We start from the raw sequence: 19,215 nt of genomic DNA, 5'->3' as shown, positions 1-19,215 counted from the left end.
TGGTACAACTAAATCCCAACATTGACATCAGACCAAAGTTTCTCTTCAAAACAGGACGCTTTCCTAGGCGGGTCAAATGGGTATCATCCGCATTCTGGTATGATATCCGTTCCTCAATTTCATATAACCCAGGAGGTGTCAGTTGTTTCAGGTCGAAGAAAGCCATGGCGATGAACGTAGTTTTGGTGACTTCGGAATAGGTGAACTGCAAGGATGCATATACGAAGGGGTGTTCAATTCAATTGAAAGACGTTCCCAATCAGGGCATCCGGCACAGACAAGTGCAGGAATCTGCAGCGAAGAAAGATATAATGATTTCAGATTGTCAAGAGACTTCCTGCCGTACAATAATTTTAGTGAGGGGAAAATTCCTCAGTGCACTCCCTTCGCTACCTTCCCACATCGAAGCCCGTTGTAACCCAACTCGCCTTATTAAATTAACTGGGGAGACTATCCTGGAGGTAGGTACTCTTAAATTGATGCATAGCAGCAGGGATTTAGTGTAGACTACGAAACATTGCGGTCGGGGCTGGGTCCGTTTTTGTCGATCCTGGGAAGGCCACCTACAGGGTCTAAGCAGTGGATCCACAAGGGGTGCGCTCATTCGTAAGGTGCTCCGAAGGAATTTTATTATCTCGAATGGGTTGCTGTGCTCCTTGACTATATCTGGATCAGTATAGGGTTCGCTGGAGTAGAACCCGATCCCAGACTCTAATCTTAACTTTTATTATCCAAAGTAATACATGATCGGCAACGATATTAAATAATCGGAATTGAAAAGACGCCATAGCTACCATTACACATCATCCACCGCTAGTCCTTTGGTGGTGAGGACTTAAACACTAGTATTACGCTCTATACAAAATGGCAGATAGGGAAGCTCTGCACCATTTGTTCTGTTCCCGTCTTGGCTCACCCTAACCAAACACGATTTAACAGGCCTCACAGAGCCCCTGAGAAATGTCCTGCGGAAGTAGTCGTATTTAGTAACTCGCTTTCGTTTACAAATTAATTTTACAGCGCTTTGGGGGCATGAGGGACGTTAATAAATCTCACGTGAACTCTCATGCCAATTCAGAACCTGAAAGTGGAGAAACAGGGACCAGAGTCGTATTGACCTGTCAGCATCCCTGCCATTCCAGCCTGGACTAATTTTACTCTCTCAAAATCGTCCATGTTTATGTATACTATCCACGCGCACCAGGCATGGATAGAGTCTCAATGGCAGGTTTGTGTTTGTATGTAGGTCTTAGCTTGGGATGAGCATCTCGACACACTCCGCCGCTAGTTCTTGTTATTTTGATGTTTCTTCTTCCCTTTGTTTTCCATTTTTCATTTTGGTATTTTCTTTGACCTTCGTTTGTCTGTTACTAGCCATGAAAGAGATGTGATGCTCACAGTAGAATCATAGCATCCGGCAAGCTGACCGAAAACTCAGTCACCCTCTTCCTTGACTCACTTCGAGGGTGCTTATCATTGCTTAAAATTACCTGGCAAGCGCTTACTTGGTGCCAAGAATTTAAAAGAATAAGTACAGTAGGCTAGATTGATCTAGGGCTTAGGGCTGGTGGTTGTAATAACATTTGGGGTTCAACCCCCTTGGGGGCCAAGCTTTCGGTCCTTTCCAGATTGTCGAGAGGCAGGCTCCCTGGGCTTGCTAAAAAATCGGATATAAAATTCTACAAAAATTGTTGAAAATTATTATTATAACTAATTTTGTATTTTCGAGGATTTCTTTGGAATTTTAGGCTATATATAATGCGCCATTGGCAAATGTATGTAAGTATTCTTGTGTAGTTTAGATGTGACGAGCTGTATATATATCTACACAGCAACTTCTCCACGCTAATTCCATTTAAATTGGAATCCATGGTAGAAAGCTCGTCAAAAATTTCTGAAAATGTTCTTAGAAGCTTACAATTGAATGGACTATCTTTTCCATGTTTTCTTAAGAATTTTACACGTAGTATTATGGGTGTAACGGGACTTATTATGCATATCAATGTTTTTCGAAGTGCTCGGCATTTTCTCGGCAAATTGCTCGACCGGGTGACGACTTGGTGTCATGACAGTTTGAATGATTGTTATTCGATTTACTCCGTAAAACGTGATCACTAAAGGGTTAAATGCAGAGTGAATGAAAGAAGGCCTGCCACTGGATAAACATTTAGATGTTACTTGCAAATACTATGAAGGATATGTACATAAAATGCCTCATGGCTTGTCTATAAAGTTGGAACGTAACTGCATCTCCACCCTATAGATACCTCATGCTAGATGTATCAACACACTCATACTATGCCAAATCATCGCTATAGATATATAGAGAACTGCGTTGCTCCATCATTCAACCCATTCTGTTAATCACTCTGAATTTATCAGTTTAGGCTCAACCAGCTACGGTTATAGTAGTGAACTGAGTATTTCAGGCCTGAAATTCTTCAATTGATATGCAAATAAGCGAGCAAACAAACAAACAAACAAACATGCAGATATATAAAGAAATAGACAAGGAAATCGAAAAGCAGATGGTCTAAGCAACAAAGGAAATAAAAAGCAAATTGATATAATTGTTTTCCCATCGTTCTATCATACCCCCCTTCCCAATCCTTTATCCTAGCCTTTGGTTGCATTACCAAAGCACTGACCAGCAGTAGCTTAGACGCAAGGCTTGCAAGCAACCTGTTCAATTGTTAGTATGAAATCTATCATTGGGATAGAAGAGTGATGTAAGACTTACAGTCATGGTGCCAAGTCCAGCGACACAGGCAGCATCGGCAATGGGGTCTAGAGTAATCCAGTCAGTGAATAATCCTAAAGTATCGGGTGAGAAGAGTCTTACTGAGAGCGAGCTCGGCAGCGGCAGCGGCGCAAGTGGCGCTCTGTCCAACGACGGAGCTGATGCAAGCTTTGAAAAGAGTCAGTTAGCTGTATAAGTGAAGTCTTCGAGAGTTACTTACCGAGCCAGCTGCATCCATCATCTTCCTTGGCCTTGGCCCAGGCAGAGGCGATGTTGTTGATGTCAGCAGCGCTCTGGATGTTGGTGGCAGAGATGCCGTTGGAAGCCGGGATGGCAGTGGCAACAGCGAGGAAAGAAGCGGCGACGATGAGGAACTGCATTTTGATAGTGAAGTGGAAGAGTTTGTTGGAAGAGATTGTTTGAATGGTGTTGTTTGGAAGTTAGAGTGTTGGAGTGTTGTTTGTTTGCTTTGTTGTGTTGTTGTGTTGTTGTGTTGTGTTGATGAAGATGTGATTTGGGACGATGATTGAGGTCCTTATATAGACTTTTCGTGCCTTGCAGAATGTATGAAAGTTGTAGTTGTTGCAGAGTCAATAGACGTTGTATGTCCTGCAAGGTGAGATCCTGTATACTGGCCATGTTAATTTTGAATGGCAGACTCTCACCTTGCATGATAGTCTATCTCAGTGAGAGGTTTGGCCCCTGTCCCCTGTCAGCTTATTCTTGACGATTTGTAGAATTTACTTAGCATCACTAGGGACCTTTGGCGCTAGAGCTCTCAGTCTGAGTAGACTAGCTGGTGAATGGGGCCATACTCTACGAAAAACGTCCAGCTACGGAGGTTCGTGATGCCGCGAGCATTACCCTGCCACGCCTCATGACCATTGGGCTACCCAACATATTCTGCAACTTAGCTAAGCGCCCCAATTATTGGGGGTGGGATTGTTCTTTCGCGCGAAAGGCACTTAGTATCTTACGTTTAGGCGGAGTTGAGTATCATACTACGTTCAATTGAGAAGAAACAGTTGTAGCCAATTGGATATAGTGCTATTAGTTATGATTACTCGCATTTTCAAGAGCTTCCTCTGAATGATTTTAGACATGCTTGGTATCCTCATCAGAACCTACAAGCAGGATCGGACAATAACGTTCCAATCTGAGTGAAAGGGAAATAAAACATAGAAAGATACCACGTGGGAATTATTCCACGACAGAAGAATTGGGATGCTTACAGCCTTACACGCGAGACTGCGCCCCGCGAATAAGCAATAAGCACTAAGCTTTTCTATCAAGATCACCAAAGCCCCTCGGCAAATTTGGGGTGGCTGTAGGATCGTCTCACCCGGCGTCTGACGCTACAGCTTTACGAAGGGGCCGGACCCACTCAGTAGCAGAAACAACACTGAACAACTCCAGCAGAAGGTAAGATCGGCATTTTAGCGACAATATTCCCTTAGAAGTTTCTAAGAATACCTATTGCCCTCTTTTCTATGCAGGAACGAATCCAGACACCTCTCTCTACTTCTACCTCTCGGGCCCCCATCCTTCCATCTAATCAGTTTCATGTTCAGTTTAGAACTTTTAGTTACCAGTTAGATACCAACAATCATCAGCACAATTGTTAGTTATGAGGTCACAGTTGACAATATCTACAAGCCCCCCGGTTGCTCTTTGCTTTTCTCGGTTTTAACGCTTTAATCGTTTCTCTCGCGCTCAGTTATTATTCGTGAGATACATAGATCGTTCTCCCAACGGCTGAGTGACCTGTCTTGAAGGTTATAATTGCCGGCTCTGCTACCCAAGGCTATTATCGAAGTAATTCCTAAGGTTGACTGCCGACGTAGGACAAGAGTACAACGTCGACCAGCATCAATGGAAGTCCCTAAGGGCTGTCCTAACCGAACTAGATCACGAGTTGACGATCATGCTAATCGCGATCAGCTGATGCGCTACCTGCCCTAACATTGACGAACTTAACTGTCCATGATAGTAGATAAAGGTACTAACTTACCATGTTTCTTCGCACGTCCCAAGATGCGCATATCATTTCCCCTGGCTAAAGCGGGCCATATCTCTGGTGGGTCCGGATAAATGATTTAATCCATCAAATTGTCTCCGACGGCAACCAACCAAGTCCCACTTATTTCACCCCCTTCGTTCCGCAACTTCCAACCTGTCAACATACATTTCAACGATGGAGCACTCGACCCTGAGACCGTTCTGGGGTCCCCAAACCTCTTACCTCAAGTATGTTATGAATTGCAATTGACTCTGTCGAGAATGCCAGTGACTTATGACCAATTCCAGCTTTTGCGAGGAAGTACGTACTGCATAACAAATCCCAGTAAAACCAGCCTAACCGCCGGTTCTTCATAGGACTATGTAATCACCCGGTACATCGCGGAGTTTATCAATACCCTGAGCAGCTTCATATACAGTGCGTTAGTGAAGGCCTAGTTGTAAAGCCTGTAATTGACCCCTTTCTCTAGTTGTTTACGGGATCTATGGCCTATCCAAGCTTCGTCATAAGCCGAACGCCGGTTCCCGCTCGATTCCGTATTTCGGGTTGATCGGAGTAGGAGTTTGCTCGGCTGGATACCATATGACATTGAAATATCATACCCAAATGTGTATGTCTTGCTCTATAACCTCTATTTCTCCGACCATCTTTCTCACGTGGCTGAAAACCCAGCGGATGAATTATCCATGCACCTGTTGACAACACCCCTCCTGTATCGCATTCTCTCTTACCAGGCCAGCCCGGAGCGTACCCGGATGGTGGGCATTATTCTCTCTGTGCTATTCACCATCGTGATGGTTGTCCACATGGTGATGGATGAATTTCTCCTCCACGCCGTTACCTTCGGCATGGCAGTCTACTTGATCGCAACACGTACGCTCAAGATTATTCCCCGACAAATCCCCGATCCGGTAACCCGCAAGAACATTCAATGCGTAGCGCTCTTTGGATGTGGTAAGTCATTGAAGCCGGTGAATACTCTGAGCAACTGTTGACCCATCCCAGCGAGTTTTATCTTTGGTTACCTAGTGTGGCTGATTGACGACTGGGCCTGTCGGATCTTGACCAGCACGAGGCAAGCCGTTGGTTTGCCCTTGGCGTTTCTGTTCGAATTGCATGGATGGTATGCACATACATAATTCACATTCCTGGGGTCTCACATCGCTGACAATAAGATTACAGGTGGCATGTCTTCACTGCCATTGGCGGCTATATTGCTGTCGCTATTATCGACCTGTTGACATCTGGCGAAGTGCGCAGCGATTCCACAGAGCATCTCGCCTGGCCCCTTCCTGCTATCGCGAGGTTTACGGCAGCGGGAACGGGCTCAACCCAGAAAGGAGAATAATTAGATTTAAAGCTACGAGCGCCGAATGAGGCAATGGAAGATCTTCAAATAAGGAGAAGCAGAAGATGAGCACATTTTATGGTGAGGAGATGGCACAGCAAGCTGGATAAATACTTGCTTAGAAGATCCAGACACTGATTAGTTAGATTAGAGGAATGTACTATAACTATAGTTTGAGAAAAATAAGGGTTCGAAAAGGTTCTTCTTTGCGCAGGCCCTTGATATGTACAACGTATGTATAGTGGCAACTACAGAGCTTGTACAAACGTATCGAGTATCCGATTGGTGTAACATGCTACTCATTTGGTAAAGTTACTTGTGTTGAAATGCTGGAAGTCTGCTGCCATAATTCTAGAGGGTGCATTGTGATAGCTTTTATGGAGTCTGCTCATGCAGCCTACCACGCCCGATATGGGTATTTGCATTGTCCCAAATCTTTCCGTGTCATGTGAATTTACTTTTGAGAATATTAGTCCATTGTTTGAACTCTACACTATTCTTGGCGTTCCATAGCACTTGAATATTTACTGGACATTAAATAGTTGCCCAGCGCCCCGGAGTAATTAGACAAAGAGGCAGATCTTCATTTATCATTATCTCTAAGTGGGAAAAGCATAGACAAAGAGGCGAACGTGTCTCATATCTATTAAAACGATGATACTATATCAAATTTCATATATAGCATGCGCGCGGCCCCGGGAGGTTCATCCCAATGTATCTTTCTTCTGTTGTATTGTTTTGTATTTTCCCTTCTTATCTTTTAAGAATGCGTTTATTCTTGATTTTATTTCTGCACCTCTCAGTCTTGGTTTCTAGTCAAGGCCTACCCATGGCTGATTCAAAGAAACTCGATACAGACGCCATCCACCAAAGATGTTCTGCGCTTGCGGTAGCCAACGGGCCTAACCGATGGCTTCCTGAATCCGGCTCGGACACATCATATACGCCTTCAAGAGAAGGAACTCCTGACACGGTAGATACGGTTGTCATCAGACCACAAACAAGACCGGGGACGCCTGACACTGTAGAGTTCCCATCACCACCACCAGGAACACCTACACTACGCAATCTCCGACGATGGAATCAAGAGCAGCGAAAACCAGCCTTATCGGGGGTGTGCAGTGACCGCTATACGTCAATCTCTTTGGACTCCTGTCTTGGGTGGAATCCAGCAAATGGAGGTTCCTTTGTCGCTCAGAGATAGTATGTATAGTTCTTCGCTCTGATTGGTTGTTTCTGTCCGACGACAACTGACAAGACTTAGTGGTAAGGGAATGGAGAAGGGCGATTGTCATACCTGTCAATATGAAAGGGGTCGGGGGGTTGGGGAATTTGTGATCACCTGTCTTTGCAAAAACACTCCACAAAGGCAATATATTGCTGGTAGGGAGAGTCCACTTAGAAGGAACTTCACCCAACGTAAGTGATTGACAGATCGTAAGTGCTTCCTAACTAACGGAGACTAGCTGGTGTGATAACTATTGATAAAAACAATCGCTTTCGCTGTTTTGATATCGTTGGAGTTTGAGACAATTGCGTAAATTCCTGTGCACGGATATCTATCTAATAATACGTCGATACTAAGTCAGCATACGCATGTTTTTTGACTAGCGATTAAGGTAGAGACAAAGCAACCAGCTAGGTACTGCAAGGCAATCTAGTGTTATATTATCGAGGTGAATCTTCTAAGCCTGGGTTGTTGTGTATTTCTTCATGCGCTATTTTCAGATCATAGACCTTTAGGATGCCAGTCAGGCAAGATCCCCAAGAGCCGGCTCTTAATACCCTGTTTTATAATACCTCGATTCAAAAACAAACCGATCCACTATCCTAGCTCTAGACTATTTTCTATAGGAATTACTCCACTTACTGCTCCCCAAAGCTGGTGCCCAGCGCCCCATCCTGGCTGGACAAAGAAAGCTAATGAGCCGCACACACATATTGTATCTTGATCTTTTATATGATTGGTGCTTTCAAAAGAAACCTTAATGAGTTCGGCCTAGGATGTAGCTATGAAAATAGCTCACAGAAATGCTGCTTTGTACATAGCTAGCGTCTGATACGTAAAAGAGCCCATCGTCATCCGTAAGATCCAGATCCTTTCATTTCTACTCCTTACTCTCTCCATGTATGCCTTTCAAATACCCTTATTTACAAGGATGTATCCACTACCATAGAAAACCCCAAAACCAAAGTCAGACTTCTGAAATAGAAGTACCCATCCTAGATATCACCTCTCAAGCGAGGGAAAACAAGGGTGGGCCTGTCCATGGATCTCAGCAGCCTAGCAATGACCTTCCAGAGATGTGTGGTGCAAAATGATTATCCATCAGTCAAGGTAATAAAGGGCCAAACAGAAATTCAATCGAGACCAGCACATGTGGTAGGTTTGTTTTTTTGCTTAAACACCGTCGGACAAAGGACTGCTATTTATCAATCTTCTTGGATACTTTTTCCTAATTCTTACTGTAACCAAGCATACTAGTCACTAGTAGTAGAGTAATTATGCGATTACGCCCTGTCCGAATATGGAGCCCCGATGCAAGAGTAGCCGGCAAAAGAATTGTAACCGCCGACTACTGCAGCACCCAAACCGTAAGTGGCAGAGGGATAACTTTTGTAGAATGTAGACACACGCTCGCCAGGAGAGGTAAAATTTCCTGATCGCCTTTTCTTAAATATGTAACAACTAAAGCTTCAGGAGTCTGTTGGTACGTTTGTTCTCATTCTATAATCCAGAGTATAATCGTGGCGTTGGTGGTAACCGTAAGAAGCAACTTCAATTGCTTCTGCACTGCCCCGCTCCCTAGAGGTTTGATCTTAGGTAGCTCTAAAATACTGCTTATCAAGGCATTTCCGCCCCCTCGGTTAGCCAGATTAGCTGCTAAGTGTGACACTAGGGCAACATGTGCATTAGTGCTTATGAATGCAATACTTGAGAGGACAGTCCATATTAAACTCTGCCAATACTGCTAAGCTATTCCGGTGGATAATTACAGCCCTGGATTATCTTGTATTTCACAGCAGTAGGGCATACGATCTGTTACAATAGAGTAGATATAAGACCTTTAAGGGATTTTTGAGGTATAGTATGTTCTCTACGTAAATTCCAGGTACGACGCTGTACAGCCCATTCCATGTATTCTCTCCTACACCGGCCCCTTGCATCCTGTGTATCCCTTAACAGAACGATGTATGCAGCGAAGTTGATAACGTACTCTGACTATTCGAGAAGTGGTATTCCTAGTAATACTCTCAGTGGAGGATCTGAAACCAACTATTCTGGACAAGGTGCGTCAAGAGTAACAATGATATGTTGTAGGCTTGCAAAAGAGGTCCGGATATTGCAACGGCAGCAGGGTAACAACGGAGTGCATCGATGAGACTATGTGCAAGGCTTGTTTAGAGCGCGATATATCGCTATTTGTCCTGTCTTACGGTATGACTTACTGACAACGATGCACAATCATACCCTTCGCCGCCAAATTGCAACCACTTCCCGGAACTAGTATGCACGTCTCTTAACCGAGCCGTTTGCCACGGTATTCCAGATCGAAGGGCCCTCCTAGTGAACAAGTAGACCTATATACAGTAGTAATTAGGAGTAGATGTGGTGATTTTCGTGATTTGGGGACACGTAACATTACTTGGGAAGTCTAAGGACTATTCTAAAAACAACATATTAAAATATTTAAATTAAATTTTTAATAGTTATATCTTATATTATTATTACTAGCAGTATTTATTTACTTAGATAATCACTCAAATCTGTATTTCCGTGTAAAGGCTGACATCCAGATATAGAGCTGAGAAGCTCTTTCGCATAGGCAGCCGCAGTAGCCGCGGCGTACCCTCTCCAACTATCATTCTTATGAGAATCCGAGTAATCGCTCACACCACGTATGACAAGGCATGGAAAATCGTCGACTAGACCAGCCGCTTCCATTTCAAAGCACTTTATGTCCAATTCCGCTTTTAAGCGATCGCGAGTGAGACCATGCTTCATGACTTGGTTTCCAGAGGCAATCAGGCCGTAATGGATTCGTGGCTCGAGTGACTTTCGTGGGGTTCGAGGGACAAGCTTTGTGATGTCGCAGTTACGACATGTTGGGTGGTCTGTTGGGTGCTCGTAGTGCGACTGGTAAAGGTTATCATACTGAGGACCGGGGTGAGATGAGGTTGCTTTGAGTCGCGGGTATTGGTCTACCATTTTGTCGAGGTAAAGCTTGATCTTATGGCCCAGTAGAAGGTGCTCAGATCTCAGGTTATTGACCGCAGTTAAAAGGATATCTGGAGGTCGATTCAAGGACGAGGTTATTGTCATTTTTCCTTCTTGCACTGTCTTTCCGAAATCATATTGAATGACACCAGAGCTGCCTCTGCGAGGTTCTCCTACCACAACATCCCCAAGCCGAATATCATCCGTTGCATTTGGAGCAGCACCACCAATGCCAACCATCAAGCCAAACTGTATTGCTTGAAAGGTAGAACGCATCCGATTTTCCACGATCGCTGCTGAAGTAGTGCCCATTACTCCATCTGGAAGGCAGGCAAGAACGACATTATGCGGTCCTATGGAACCTAGAATGTAGTTGTTGTTATCTGCCGTGTAGATTCGGGGCAGTCCCGGATGCACGTGATCCAACATAGCCCTCGCAACTGCCATCTCCTCAGCTAAGGCACAAATCCACCCAACGGTATAGCTCCGGTATGTCAATGGGTGAGAGGGATTGAGGTGAATCGGAACGGACTGGCTCCTATATTGGGATACTTGCGGTTCCCAGCGAGGTATGTCGTTACATACGGCCACACTACTCTGCGAAGCTGTCCCGTAAACAGAGAGCTGTGAGATTGGTATTGTGGATCGAGATGGGATGGTGATAGTGTGACGATGATTGGTGTAGGTATCTGTTTGGCCTGGAAAGGACAGTTCCATTGTTCCCCAGCTGTTCAGATTCAACGTGGGCGCAACTTCGTCGAGGTTGTCACTCGAAATAGTTTCACTAAACCCCTGATCAAGCTCATCTTCGAGACGCTGCACAATTTCTTCGTATATTAGACGCTTGAGATCGACCTCATCTAACTCATTGTCATCCGAATCAAATCCAATATCAGGATCTAGACATTTCGCAACAGCCCCGCGGTAGTTATCAGAGAAGTCAGACCCGCATTTCTTGAATGCTTCTGTGGCAATGCGATATCGTGAATTTTCGTCCACAGACTGCAATGGGGCCCACGTAATATCTGGGGAGCCAGTAAGCGAAAGGATTGGCATCGCCATGTGCACCTCCATGAGTAGGATAGCCAACATGACCAGACTTGGATGTGAATGTAGTGGTAAATCATCGGGGTCAACCCCATCATGCGACTCATCCAACCCATCCGAGTATTGGGATGGTGAACTATTGGCCTCAACCTCTGTATGAATGAAGGGTCTCAAGGGAACCGATGTGGGCGTGGCTAGGAATAGGATATTCGAGGAGTTAAAGTAAGAAGGTTGGAGCCAAGGTGTCCCATGTAGATGTACGATACAATACCCTAATTGCACAGCCAGTACGCGTTTGATCTTGTCCCCTAAACTTGTGGGGTGCGCTTCGATAACCTTCTCAAGAGATATGGCCATGGCTCCTATCGGAAATCGGTTGTCGGAGGACCGAAACTTCCACAATTGGCCATCTTCCACTCCCAGGTTGAGACAGCAGAAGATTTGCCGGGGTTTTATATGGTCACATAGTCGGCTTACAAGGACGCGGTGGGAACATCGTTTCTTTCGCGGTTTTTGGCTCTGCTCGTGGATTGCTATTGTCACCTTTGCTTTCTTTTGTGGTGGTGTAGCATGGATGTGAGTTTCTTGCCAAAACTGCTTGGTAGAACTGAGAAGGAGGTCAAAGATACATTTGTCGTCAATATCGCTACGTGCTCGGTATGTGGCTAGTTTCAACCTCGCCGCATAATCGTGGCAAGGGTTACAAGTGCACGACTTCGAACTGACCTTGAGGGCATGAAATACCGTCCTGGCCTCAGATCCAACCAACCTTGGAGGTTCCCTGGGTTTCCTAAAGCGAGCCTGTGGTTCCTCCAAGTCATGTGGAACAGGTGCATCTAGAGAATCAACACATTCTTCCAAGAATGTTACCAATTCATTCCATCGATGCTTTGAGTCAAATCGTAAGTGGGATCGAAGGTATGGGAGCCTTTCCTCCCAGGAGACCAAACTACTCCAGTTGTGGTGAAGCTCAGTAAGTCCAAGCCATGGAGTATGTCGCTCTTGCACACTGCGATCTTGAATGAGGGTAGAAAAGCGATTGAGGATCATATTTGCAATCGCGTTCTCAGAAGGACCGGAGTTTCTGATGCCGCCGATTCGTTCCACCATCAACATGGCATTGCCGTGGAGATATCGATAGATGGCAGCGAATTCCTGATCCTCTTCCTCACTTGCCAGACAGTCGGCAATCTCCTGGAATAGAGTGAGTGTTTTCAACAGAAATGGAACGCTTGGCTCTTTTCTCTGCGTATCGTCAGCTAATTGTTTGGACTATTGTGTAGCTATTACTGATTATCCTACCGAGGTATCGGGCTTCCCATACCCCGAAATTGTCCATGATTGATGAGTCTTGCAAGTAGTTGTGGTCTGCATTCCCACTTGAGTTCTGTCTTCCTCTAGGCCCACTATGCAACTTGAAGGAATATTTACAGCTTTCATAGTAGGTTTATCCACCCACAAACGGTCACTAATAGTCGTGGTGGGAATGTCACCGTGGTTCTCCTGGGGAGCTCGCAATATCCGGTGGAGATATACAGGTGGTTAGTGGGATTTTAAAGACCACCAAACTAGGAGGAGTAACACAAGAGCCAAGGGATAGAAGTTGCAAGTTCCTCTCCGTCAAGACGAGCTGAATCTCAATCTCACTCGCATATAACCTGGCGGGGTAACGAGTCTTGGCGCTACAGCCTCGTCAGCGTCCTAAAACAATCAAACTTGATCAAAGAAGATACCCGGAAGACATGAACTGAAATCGATATAGAGCTGAAGAGTGCTCCTTTTTTTATGCCTATTCTTTGAAGGGAGAGCAACTTGAGCCCCGGGTCCATGAAAATGGAGAAAGAGCGAAGGGTTCCCACGATTGCAGAAGCCGCAGAAACATGCCTTAGATCATTCAACGAATGTTTAGGACAGCTCAAGATCCTCGATGCTAGAGAGCAATTATTACTGGAAGATCAACTTGGACGGTTCTCGATATGGGCTTCCAACATTGGAGCCTTTGCGCCGCGCAGAGCATCTCTTGACCATCGACTTCGATTGGCCCCGGATGTACAGCGCTTGGTTCGAGGATTGCTTCAGACACTGAATGATCATATTCGAAGCGGTATGTCATATGGAATTCTCGACCCGTTTCGAGTGCGAACTGGTTATAACAAGCGTGGCTAGACATATCTCCAATATCGAGATCCTCGCCGGAAAACTCGACTAAGGCTTCAAAGATTGCAAATATCGATCTAACACCAATCTCGAAGGATCTGAACCTTCTTCACCGGCTTTCAAATACTATTCGAAAGGCCAGTCGCAACAGCCAGAATCTCAGAGCCGCGACAAATTTCAAAATTACAGATGAAGAAGGAAACGACGTGGGACTAGTCTTTCGGGATCTGTTTGCCAGTCAGTTGATTCAAATGAAGTTTCCAGACTGCAGCGAAACTATTAGAGATAGACTCGCCTCCGCAATGCTGCTGCGTCGGAAGCGAATTCTCTATCGACGATCTCGATATGGTCCCTTAGTAAACAAAGAATCAGGAAGCCCACCGAAAATTGAACAGCCTGTAGCGGACAAAACTGAAAAAATTGGAAAGCCCGCTCTTTCAAAGGGAAAATCCGTTCAAAGTGAATCTGGATCTCGAGCCATTACTACGGCCACAACCGTAACTTCAGAGCAGTTCAGAAAGGCATCCTCCCCTTCCGTTATCGCAAGGCCAAAGACCATCCGCCTCAGCGGTCAGGAGGAGGCGTTCTTTCCTCCCGCTCCTAAGGGGCGTATACTTCAAAAGCTCAAAAATGTCAGGGATGACTATGAAGCAAGTCACAAGGCACATCTGATGTCTCTTGAACACTATGATCTCTACATGCAACACAATGGCCAACCGCCATTGGACTCCGATGACCTAGACCAATTGAAAAGCAGCATTTCAGATGCTGAGAGTCATCTAAAGGAAAAAATCGAAATTGAAACGAAAAAGTGTCTTGAGAGCACAGAGGTGGTTTGTCCTTATTGCTGTTGCACTTTGTCAGGAACTGATGTCATGACGGATCATAAGTGGAGGTGAGTAGAAGTACTCACTCTTCTTTTTCCCTGGCCTGAAGCTTACGGACTATCTAATTATAGAGGACATGTCAAGCACGACTTGGACGCATATGTCTGCTTGTTCGAAAATTGCAATCAAGGGGACACCCTTTACAGCCACAGTGAGGAGTGGCTCGCACATATGCGCGAGCATAAGATACGCTGGCGTTGCACAGCTAGGGCTCACGGCATTTTTGTCTTCAAAAACCAGGAAGAGTACCTTGATCACATTCGGAGCAAGCACAAAGGGACTGAAACCCAGCTCCACTTTCTTGCTGATCCTAGTAGCCGATCGTCTGGTCCGATATTTGAATTCTGTCCATTGTGTGGGATCTCACAATTGAATATCTCGTTGGAAGACCATATTGCAGCTCATCTCCGGTATCTTGCTCTTAAATCATTGCCCTTTGTGGATGATGATCATGAGCACCAGGCCTCAGATATGTCAGTGCATTCCAGCGCTGGCATGGAAAGCCGTAGCACAATAGCTGAAGATTCCGAATACGGCCTACCTCTAGAGTTTGGCGACAGTCCCAAAATCAGGGTAGAGCAGAATGACCTCGCTCCCCCGGAAGGTTCGCAGGAAGCTCAAAATATTGACAGCCGTCCGCAACCAGGTATCATCGAGGATGAGGAAAGACGAGATTCGATTGTTGACGACAAGCCACGACAGCCAGCCTCTCTTCATTCGTCGACAGATAGGGATCTTCCAGGGAAGGGTGTTTCCCATCTAGAAACTCAAACGGCACCCGTAAAAGAAGAAACTTCCAAATCTACTCACGAGGTACCCCTCCAAGAAGTCCATATCTCCCGCAGCAAAAAGCCTCGCAGCAGTCGCCCGTGCACCTATCATGCGAACAACCGACCGTTAAGCTTTCGTGGTAGAATTCCCGGGATAGATGGTGGCTTTATGTATCCTCCCAGTAATATAGATCGCTACGAGCATAGGCCCCTTCGAGCCTCAACTGCCTACACTACTACACCAGATTATTCTCCATACGCCTACGAGCATAGGCCCCTTCGAGCCTCAGCCGCCTACACTACTACACCAGATTATTCTCCATACCCCTACGAACATGGGGCCCCTCTATCTTCATACGCCTACTCCAATGCGCCAATCCATCGTCCATTTCTCTACACCCAGCCGTCCCCGCATTTTACCGCCATGTCCGAGTATGTTCCGCCCCATCACCAAGAACAGTCAGCCTCCGGGAGGACACAGGATGGAGGAGGGAAATGGCGCCCATTTCCTTCTTGGCCACCCGTTGTTGACTACGGTCCGCCCTCGGTGTATGAGAATGATGAGGTCTTGGACCTCGGGAGGCCCCGCGCATCCCAAGATGTATCGTTAGAAGAATTGCCTGTCAATGAATCGACAGTCCAGGCTAAAAACAGCCAGTCTGGTAATCCGCGACTACATCAAGCATACGAACGGGATTTCCCGGGCACATGCTGTGAATGCGACCAAGGTCTTTATCACCAACGTACTGATAATGTTGCGGCGCCCAGTTTTGATCGTGGTGGTACTTCTGATGTGCAAGGAGCGTTCCATCAACAAAAATACAACGACGATGGCTCTTCACCCGTCATAAAGAACGTGCATACTGCTCTGCAGTCAGGGGCTGGCAGTGGCACTGGAAGTCACAACAGTCGATTAATCACTACACAGAGAAGCCTCGGCCCCAGTAGCCGTAGGGTAGATTCTAAAAATCCTGAAAATGAAGTGTAAAATGACCATGGTAATGTCATGACAATAACCGGTGTTATGCTGCCAGCGCCGGCTCCCAACTTCAAAGCCTTCAGCACCCCACTTGAGCAAGTACAAGCACTTTCAGTACACTTTCAAAGAGGGCTGCTGCCACTTTGCGATGATTATATTGCCAATGCCCCAATCGATCCTAAATCGCGTGAATTTGAGAATGAGAAGTTGAGCCAGATGATTCTAGCGCAAGTGATCCTTAGGGCAGATGCTATTGAGCCCGATGGGAACACAGACGCTCGAAACGCACGTAGGATACTTGTCAAGGAAGCGTAGCCTACCCTTAGCAAACTTGATCAAGCAAAGGCATAAGTCCCTAGCGGCTCACCGGTTCGCTATCTGCTGTATGTTTTATGTTATGCGCACCGCTCGGTCCCTATTACAAACAAAACGCCTGGACTACCTGGTACCTCTACAACTACACGACGATGGGGACAGCAGCGATACTGATGATGCCGGTGGAAGCGGATTAACCTCACCAGCGGTAGGGTGAGGCGACAGACTAGGGGAAGCAGCCGGCTATAATCGTCACTATTCTCAGACCCCTTTGGTACTCCCAATCAACGCCTATCTCAGGCTTCTACGCCCACTTTCAGAGACAACTGTCGATGCGAGCTACTTGGTTGAGCCGGAGGGACAGAACAAGGGAACGGGTGCAGGGGAAGGGAACTAAAATATATTCTATGATACGACACGAAGGCAGCGAGTCCTCCACTATCTAGCTAGAATAACTCTGCACATACTTAAGTTAGTCCTACCGGCTGGCCAATTGGCCGTCGGCGACCCGAGAAGAGCCCCAAAAAAGGGAGCTGTATTCGGGTATAATACACATCACACACACACACTCTCTCTCTCTATTTTATGTTACCTTTATAAGTAATTGCTTGATGTCCTCACTCATCATTGTATATATCACGCACATAGTGGCAGATATTGCTGCTTGATACAAATATAAAATTTGCGTTTAATGTAATTCTCACGGGAACTCGTTAACGGGAGGAAGGCCAGGGTTCGAACAGGCGAAATGGGCACAGTCGATTCGAACAGTGAAGGGAAGAAGCCGACCAAGCATTTGTTGGGTCGCTCTAATCACTGGTAAAGTGTCTGTAACGTACTTGATCTGACCAAGCTTCGAGAAGGATAAATCGAACGACCCGGTCAAAATGAAAAAAAAAAGAGGTTGCAACATGGGCGGTTTTCAAACGGCCACGCATGTTATTCTTATTTATTATCAAGACTTTAGGAATGACGTACACTGTAGATATATATCTTTCCGATAATATTATAGCTGCTCATCTACCATTCCAATAATTTTGCCTTATTTAACCTACTCGACATATTTATACTATTCGGCCTCTTCAAGTCGTTCAAGCCGTTCAAGTCGTTCGGGTAGATTAAACAGGTCAAGCACGTCAGGTATAGATTGGCGATAAGGCCAAGGCAAATCCAGATTCAGTACAGGTGGTTTAAACAGGACAAGATTGTCTTGACAGGACCATCAAGACTGTGATGCCTGGTACGCTCTTTAAGGACCACGGAAACGTTATTGGAAGACAGCCAAAGTAGAAGAGTTGTTGTAGAGTTATCCGGTGTTTTTGTGGGCATGACATCAACATGGTATTCCATTGTTTGCCTATTATTCTTCATTACCCAGGCAATAAGGTCGAGGATATTGTGCAGGAAGGTATTTGCTTTATGATTGAATGGATAGTTATATTGGGTACCTATGGAGAAACGATGTAGCCTGATAATTAAGGAGCTGTTACCCGTGATAGCAAGACTGCGCAGTTGGCTCGTTAGTTCTCTTCTCATATCAGATATTGATGGGTCAGACTGACTCTCTTAATAACAGCGAACGGTGTTGAAATATTGACTGTAAAGTTGCGAGATTCTTCTGGTGGACTTGTTACATCACGATCTGAAGCGGCTGTATAGTTTAATAGATTAGGCGGCACGCTTTGAGTCAGACCTACTAATTTACGATTATATCAAAGTATGTGGGCTTATTGTATGTTTGAAATAAATGTAAGATCTCCACTGAGAGGCGCAGCAACACACCTTTCCAGTGATCAGCTTTAGTAAAAATCTAGATAGATTATGCTCAAGAGTCCAGCGCAATCCTCGCCTCAGTCCCCCAACTATCCTCCAAGATAACCGAAATGCAATGATTGATATGAGTCTCGCTATCAAAGCTCGGCTCTACAATGCCACCCTGTGCCTCCCTATACCGCACGCGGAACTGCTTTCTCCAGTAGAAAAGACAGTGAACCACATGCCACTCCCGTGTCATCATCACCTTTGCACTCTGGTTATCTCCCAGAGCTGCCACTTCCTCGAGCGTCATAGGTATCTTATGATAGTCGTCGGCAAAATAATCCCAGCTCCCGTTAGGTCCGGGGCCTGATCTCTCGAACTCGGCTGTCAATTCATCGTCACGACAGTAGGGGGGTAGCCAGGCAGCTGCTAGAGAGTCGAACTTGCAGCCAAGGGATATGGCTTCAGCCGTTGAGTTGCCGCAGTAACAGTGCTTCCGCGGCGCGTTGCGGCGCGCTGCGAGGACAATGCTATGGGCAATGCTGATTACGCCCCATAGAGCGAGTAGGCAGATGAAGATATCTCGAGCGATACGAGTCTTAGGAGAGGATACTAGCCGCTTGGTCCCTCTGATGAAGATATTTTGATTGGTTTTGGATTGTTCTGTATTGGCACTTTGCAACAAGGTTTCCTGCTCGACTGTATCGTTGGATGTGGATAGATCAGGATCCGAAGTGTTCGTGTCGATCCTGTTTCAGAACATAAGCATGCGAATATGTTGCTGTCAGAGCCTTATTACCTTTCGTACTCGAAACCCATTTCTCAATGCCACAGCCTTCGCTGAATAGGAGTGCACTATGAAGCTTTTCGGATATGTCAGAAGGATTCTATACAAGGAAGGAAACGAAGGCAAAGAAATCAGCCGACAGATAAGTCAAACCGGACAAAAGGACTTCCCCTCAGTTCAGTGTACCC

General features: G+C 45.8%; 5 protein-coding genes across 5 annotated transcripts; 2 read left to right on the top strand and 3 right to left on the bottom strand.

Annotated features, from left to right (window-relative positions):
- Positions 1 to 2,658: 2,658 nt before the first annotated feature.
- Positions 2,659 to 3,120, bottom strand: BDV38DRAFT_278876 (fungal calcium binding protein-domain-containing protein; the record flags this gene model as incomplete). Its single annotated transcript, XM_032058852.1, has 4 exons — positions 2,659 to 2,682; positions 2,741 to 2,787; positions 2,843 to 2,908; positions 2,961 to 3,120. 4 exons carry the CDS (start codon positions 3,118 to 3,120, stop codon positions 2,659 to 2,661), a joined length of 297 nt encoding a protein of 98 aa, XP_031917583.1.
- Positions 3,121 to 4,934: 1,814 nt separating this feature from the next.
- Positions 4,935 to 6,108, top strand: BDV38DRAFT_278875 (ceramidase; the record flags this gene model as incomplete). The annotated part of the gene is made up of 7 exons (XM_032058851.1): positions 4,935 to 4,987; positions 5,048 to 5,060; positions 5,117 to 5,177; positions 5,230 to 5,370; positions 5,433 to 5,714; positions 5,766 to 5,883; positions 5,943 to 6,108. The coding sequence occupies 7 exons, from the start codon at positions 4,935 to 4,937 to the stop codon at positions 6,106 to 6,108; spliced, it is 834 nt and encodes a 277-aa protein (XP_031917582.1).
- A 3,742-nt stretch (positions 6,109 to 9,850) lies between these two features.
- BDV38DRAFT_278874 (uncharacterized protein) lies at positions 9,851 to 12,713 on the bottom strand (the record flags this gene model as incomplete). The annotated part of the gene is made up of 2 exons (XM_032058850.1): positions 9,851 to 12,619; positions 12,699 to 12,713. The coding sequence occupies 2 exons, from the start codon at positions 12,711 to 12,713 to the stop codon at positions 9,851 to 9,853; spliced, it is 2,784 nt and encodes a 927-aa protein (XP_031917581.1).
- Positions 12,714 to 13,207: 494 nt separating this feature from the next.
- On the top strand, positions 13,208 to 16,482 carry BDV38DRAFT_278873 (uncharacterized protein; the record flags this gene model as incomplete). Its single annotated transcript, XM_032058849.1, has 4 exons — positions 13,208 to 13,478; positions 13,541 to 14,426; positions 14,490 to 16,138; positions 16,223 to 16,482. 4 exons carry the CDS (start codon positions 13,208 to 13,210, stop codon positions 16,480 to 16,482), a joined length of 3,066 nt encoding a protein of 1,021 aa, XP_031917580.1.
- Positions 16,483 to 18,206: 1,724 nt separating this feature from the next.
- Positions 18,207 to 19,059, bottom strand: BDV38DRAFT_296197 (uncharacterized protein; the record flags this gene model as incomplete). The annotated part of the gene is made up of 2 exons (XM_032062881.1): positions 18,207 to 18,989; positions 19,040 to 19,059. 2 exons carry the CDS (start codon positions 19,057 to 19,059, stop codon positions 18,308 to 18,310), a joined length of 702 nt encoding a protein of 233 aa, XP_031917579.1. The 3' UTR covers positions 18,207 to 18,307.
- Between the last annotated feature and the right edge of the window lie 156 nt (positions 19,060 to 19,215).

This window comes from Aspergillus pseudotamarii (assembly GCF_009193445.1).
Source record: "Aspergillus pseudotamarii strain CBS 117625 unplaced genomic scaffold BDV38scaffold_7, whole genome shotgun sequence".
NCBI classification, from domain to species: Eukaryota; Fungi; Ascomycota; class Eurotiomycetes; order Eurotiales; family Aspergillaceae; genus Aspergillus; species Aspergillus pseudotamarii.
Note: the sequence above shows the minus strand (reverse complement) of the source record. Positions and strands in the feature narration are given on the sequence as shown.